Here is a 5,789-nt window from a genome sequence, read left to right as displayed (position 1 = left end):
TGTGTGATGAGCAGTAAGCACAGATGAGGACAGTCAGGGACAGTCGTGGCAGCTCAAGTCATGGCCCTGGACCCCAGTCCCAGTGGTCAGGTGGTAAGAAGTATGCTACCTAACCAGACGGGGACCATGTGAGTACCCTCAGGTGGATCCAATTCCTGGTCCAAACTAACCTTGTTCAATCATTCTTAAACAAAACAGGAGATCTCACTGGATGGTTTCTTATTTGACTAACTGTGGCTTTGAGAAAGAAATACTCAGATCTCATATCAAACACATTTATTCTTAAAGTGAGAAGTTCACAAAGGCTATAGGAGACTGAAATATTTAGAGCAGAAAAATTGCGGGTGCTAGCCAAACCTCAAATACTGTCACAGCAGGGTTATTCCAATAGCACTTTCCCAGCATGGCAGATCACACGTGTTAAAATTAACTGCATTCTCTGAACACCTCTCAGTGGACGTGCACAATGACAGAAGCAAACATTCAGGGACTCCTCTCTTTAGGACCTTACAGAATGGATTTATGCACATCTCAAAACAAGTATATTACAACATATCCAAAACAATTCACATCCATTTAAAAAAAATGCTTTGACTTCAAAGAAATTGGTAGAAAGACTTAAAACAACAAGACAAATACAGGCAAGAAATAGATCGCTATTTTTATGTGCAAGATACTGGATTCTTGAATTGAGAATCAGTGTCAGTCCTCACTTTCAACATCACATCAAAAAAGTGTGGCGGAAAAATGAGTCACCTTCAATATGAAGGATGTGTGTTGCGTACACTGACAACACTCTCAAAGATACAACAGTATTGCAGGAGGAATGCCAGTATACGAAATGGACCTTCTTTTGAGGCCAAACACTCATGAGTTATCAGATGACCCTTCAGATATTTGGGTTAAGCAACTACAATATTCTGGTTTGATCGAGGCACTTGCAAAAAGCTATCTTTGTCATGACATAGAGTCCCTACGAGTCGTTAGCCATTAATGATGGCATGATTGTTTGGTTAGGCAGCACTCTATACTGAGAACTCGAGCGTGACGCCTTGATCACAAACAAGGTCATTTATAACATCGGAACTGCAAAGTCAGATTTGCTTAAACTCTCCTCAAATCATGGGTTTTGATGTCACATATGAACAGAAAGGCTTCACAATAAGTCTTGACTTTCCAGAGTTATAATTCACATTTTCCCAATACCATTCAACACCTCTAAAGTTTGTTTGGTTTTTCTCCACAAGAATACGTAGAATGGATCTTATTTCCCCCCTCTACAAATTATTTCCCCAGGAGAGAACTGTCAAACCAACTTAAAAACACAAAATAACCTTACGTTTTCTCACCAACAGTTAAGTATCAGACCTCCCGCTCCCACTCCGACTTGTGCCGCAGAGCCCTCTGTGTACGCTCTTCAGACATTCCTCATACCATTAACACAGCTTCCCATCACCATCAACTGTCCTTCCTCGACCTTTCCTGGCCCATCACGAAAGCTAGTGAATTGAGAGGGAAGGAGAAAGGGCACTGAAAAAGGTATGACTTTTACAAAAATAGGGTTCCAGCTATTACTTGATCCTCCACAGCAAAACTGGACAGCATCATTCATACAGACCCCCAACACTAAATTCTCAAGTGGCTATCTTTTTTGTAGTCAGGTCTCAAAAGCTCAAACCTAAACCTACTGAAGGAAAGTAGCAAAGACTTCCTAATATTGAGCAACATAGACCTAGAATTACATGGGGAGTATGACAGGTCAAGACCAGTCACGAGGTTGTTTAATTCATCGATAAGAGGCCAAGTTCTCCACCGTACCCCAGCACTGCCATTCTGGGAAGAGCCCACTGGCCAGCCTCGGACTGCCAAAGATTGTGGACTCTAACTCGGTCTTAGGGGGCACCTGGTGGAATGCACAGTCCTGGGATGCCCTCTGCGTCTGCACTCCATCAGGTTTCCATTGCACATGGACAATTCTATAATTCTGACCCTCATTGTTATCCCAGAAGACCTGCCCATTAGTATGGTAAGAAATACAGAACTCAATTTTCTCCTCAGTTGGAATGACAGAGGGTAAGTCAATGGCAAACGAGAAGGTGTCACTATCTGAGCCACCATACACATTTTTCATGTAGACACAGTCCACATCAGTGTAGCTTTTCCAAGTATTAAAAGTGATACGGATCTGAACCTTCTTCTCAAAGCTCACGTTTTTCACTTTCACAGTTCCAGTCACTGTTCGCTCTTGCAAAGAGCAGTTCTCCAGACAGACAAAGTTCTTCTGAAAGTGCTTGCGAAAACTTAAGTAATCAGTTGAAGGCTGAGGGAAATCTAAAATCAAGTTTTTCTCCTCATGGAGTTTTAAGCCAGAGGAGATATCGTTAAGATCTAAGAGATCAAACTGTAGATCCCACGCAGGTTCTTCTGGGAGGTCAGAGAAGACATGGATGGCGGTGAGAGAGAGGCCCTTGGAGTCAGCAAACACAACCCGCTTCTTGGCTTGGTTATGTGAATGCTTCCAGTCGTTCTGTGATTTGGTTTCCTGTTTGATATTGAGACACGGTTTCAGAGGCTTTAATTTGTTCACAAAATTTCTTCGTTGGAAGTCTTCGTAAGGGCCCAGGAAACTCTTCAGAGGGGGTGAATGAGCCAAGCAGAGCCTCACGGCCACATCCACTGGCATGACTGAACTTGTCAAAGGCCGTGGATCTAAAACTTGAATCATTCTGGAATACAAAAAGAAGAGGGGTTATCACCTGGATCTGGAATGTTCTTCCCCTGGTCCCAAATGTATATGTAGCGCTATTTCTGTATTGACTAAATTACAGCCGATGCAGTAATTATCAGGGATGTGCTATCAAATGTCATAAAAGAATATTAGATGATCAGATCTGCATTCTGCATTTGGCTCTGCTCTTGACTGGCTACAAGGCCATGGGTTAACTACTTAAAGCAGCCGGGGGGCTCAGTTTCCCCATCTGAGAAATAAAAGGGTTAGATGTGGTCATCTCTAGGCCAGCTCTAAGAACCATTTGCTCTGTTCTGGGCCAGTGGTTCTCAAACCTGTCTGGTTACAATGGCCTAGGGAGGTGGTTTCTTTCTTTTTCTTTAACACAGATTCCTAGGGCTTAGAGCCACCGAGGCAGAACTTCCGGGGTGGGGGTGGGGGGGCGGAGGGGACAAGGAGGTTATGTTCTTAAAGCTTCCCAGGTGATCTAATGACTAGACAGGTTCTGGAAACACACTCCCAGACTCTGCTCCCTCTAGCTGCTTTGCCGATTCTGCTGTTGAACTGATTACACTTCTCTGGAAAGGGAATCCACTTGGAAATAAAAAGGTAGAAAATTCTCATGGAACAGTTTTGAGAGTAAGAATGCCAGAAAGAATGAAGTCAGAGGATTATCTTTGCACTTTAATGATCGTGCTCTTCCTCATTTTTCACAAATAACTGAAATGCAAGTCAGCAACTCATGCACTTAAAGAAAAACTTTACCTAATCTATATTTCTTATAGAAAGACGTCCGTGACAAGTTCACATTTAAGTGGAAAAAGCCGATTACCTAAAAATTGGACTGTTTTTAATATATATTATATATATGAACTTGTAAATAAAACACTTAATAGGAAATAACCAAAAAATTAATTATCTCTGGGTGATAGGATTACAAGTGACCTATTCTTGTCTGTACTTTTTTGGTATTTTCTAATGTTTTGGTAATGGATATTTATAACTAGAAAGATAATACAGCTATTCAAAATTCTAAACATAACTACGCTCAGCAATATTAAATCAAGAAGGTTTTGCTTTCTGGCCTTTAGCCCTCAGTACATATTGCCAAGCTTATGGACTTTTCCCCCCTATCCTGGCCTTACAGATAAGAGGTGTGCATCACTGTACATGGCACTTCTCAGTCTGCCTTTAGCAACTCTGCACAGCAGCTCTAAGTGCATAGGCACATGGTCATTATCACAAAACGGATAATAAAAGAACAGGCACAGAATTTACTTCATTGGCCCTGGGGTTTTTCTGGGAGACCCACAAACTTAGAACAAGCAAATGAAAGCTAAAGCTATATTTGTGAGTCTAATAATAGTTAACAGGCAGAATTTTTAGAGAAGTCTCCTAAGTTATGTCTGGAGAAGCTATTTAAAGTATTCTTCTGGGAAGTTTTTTTGTTTTGCGGATTTGTTTTGTATTTTCACTTTTTGTACTTCTAGAAAGACAGTTTTATGATTTGGCGATTCCCCTGGAATAAGTCCTGACCAAGAGTTTACAAATCATCATTGGCTCAAACTCCGAGTCTGAGCTCGCCATGACAAACCGTGACAAGCAGAGCAGGGGGAGGACGAATGAATGAATGCAATCATCCTGTCGGTTCTTCCCGCAAACCCAACGACCCAACCAGCAACGTGAGATGCTGTTCCCACAAATTAAGCTGCCCGAGTCCTTGGGATATTTGTGCAGGACCAAGAGAGAACGTCGGAATCCAGGAGGGAATCTGAACTAAAGCTGACTCACGTTCGGAGTTTCTGGTTTAGGAGGCTAATTAGCAAAATAAGCTTTGCCCAAGAAGCGCAGAGCAAATCGCACCTTCCAAGGCCCCCGGCGCTAGAGTCAGTTCAGCAGTCAGCCAGTTTGCCCCCGCCCCGGGGTCTCCATTCGCAGCGATGACGAAGGAAAACGCAGGCCACCCGCCCCGCAGCGGCGCGCTACCCTCGGCTCCGGGCGCAGCGTCTGCAGAGAACCTACCTGGTGCAGCTCATCCGGCAGAGAGGCGGCGGCGGGCCGTGAGCGCTGGCACTGTGCTGCCCGCACCGCTTCGACCCTGCTCCTGGCCGACCCCGCTCGCTGGCAGCTCGAGCCGATCGCGGCTGCGGCGCCGGAGAGGCCACTTATCTGCTCCGGACCACGTGAACCCACCCCTCGGACCAATCGCCGGGCCGCGGGCCGCACGGCGCGACCAATCAGAGCCCGGCGGGGGCGCGAGCCTTGCGCAGGGAACGTGACCTTCGTGGTGCTGGACCTGCAGGTCGCTCGGGGCGGGCGGGGACTCCGGGACCGCTGGCCCGAGTCGCGTAATGCGACCCTTGGGCGAGGGGGCGTGGAGGCAGCCGGGTATTGCACGTAGCGGGTGCAGGCCAGGAGACACAGCAGCCAACCTCGCCCAGGCCAGGCGCCAGCTCAGCCGGGCTCCAGGGAAGGAGATGCCCTTCTGCGCCTTGAGGAGTCTCTGCACAGTTAAATGCTGAGCACAGAAAGTTGTGGCTCGTTCCAAATGTCTGTCTTATTTGAAGTGTTTATATTGTTCATTGCTTGATGCCTCTGCTTATCCTCTCCGCCACTTTAGCAGGAGCTATCAGAAGTTGTCTGCATATTTTTTGGTTACGGTGAATCCGCAAATGCACCGCGCAGTAGACTACTAACAAACGTTGTTAATAAAGCATGCTAGCCCCGTAAAACAGTGAGGTGGCGTTTAATTAAAAGGCACTTTATATTTCGATCTATTCTTCAGTTTTTCTCCCTGGAAGAGAAAACAAAAGCCAGAAATAAAATGGCCTTTTTTTTTAAAGATTTTATTTTTCCTTTTTCTCCCCAATACCCCCCACCCCCACCACCCCGTACATAGTTGTGTATCTTTAGTTGTGGGTCCTTCTACTTGTGGCATGTGGGATGCCTCTTCAGCATGGCTTGATGAGCGGTGCTGGGTCCACGCCCAGGATCCGAACTGGCGAAACCCCGGCTGCGGAATTGGAGCGCGGCAACTTAACCACTCGGCCCCAGGCCAGCC

At 45.7% G+C, this 5,789-nt stretch overlaps 1 protein-coding gene across 1 annotated transcript; it reads right to left on the bottom strand.

The window, feature by feature from the left end:
• Positions 1 to 261: 261 nt before the first annotated feature.
• PPP1R3C (protein phosphatase 1 regulatory subunit 3C) lies at positions 262 to 5,274 on the bottom strand. Its single transcript, XM_001502693.7, has 2 exons — positions 4,751 to 5,274; positions 262 to 2,726 (listed from the first exon to the last, which is right to left on the bottom strand). Exons 1-2 carry the CDS (start codon positions 4,762 to 4,764, stop codon positions 1,787 to 1,789), a joined length of 954 nt encoding a protein of 317 aa, XP_001502743.3. The 5' UTR covers positions 4,765 to 5,274; the 3' UTR covers positions 262 to 1,786.
• Positions 5,275 to 5,789: the final 515 nt, after the last annotated feature.

Source organism: Equus caballus, chromosome 1 (assembly GCF_041296265.1).
Source record: "Equus caballus isolate H_3958 breed thoroughbred chromosome 1, TB-T2T, whole genome shotgun sequence".
NCBI classification, from domain to species: Eukaryota; Metazoa; Chordata; class Mammalia; order Perissodactyla; family Equidae; genus Equus; species Equus caballus.
Note: the sequence above shows the minus strand (reverse complement) of the source record. Positions and strands in the feature narration are given on the sequence as shown.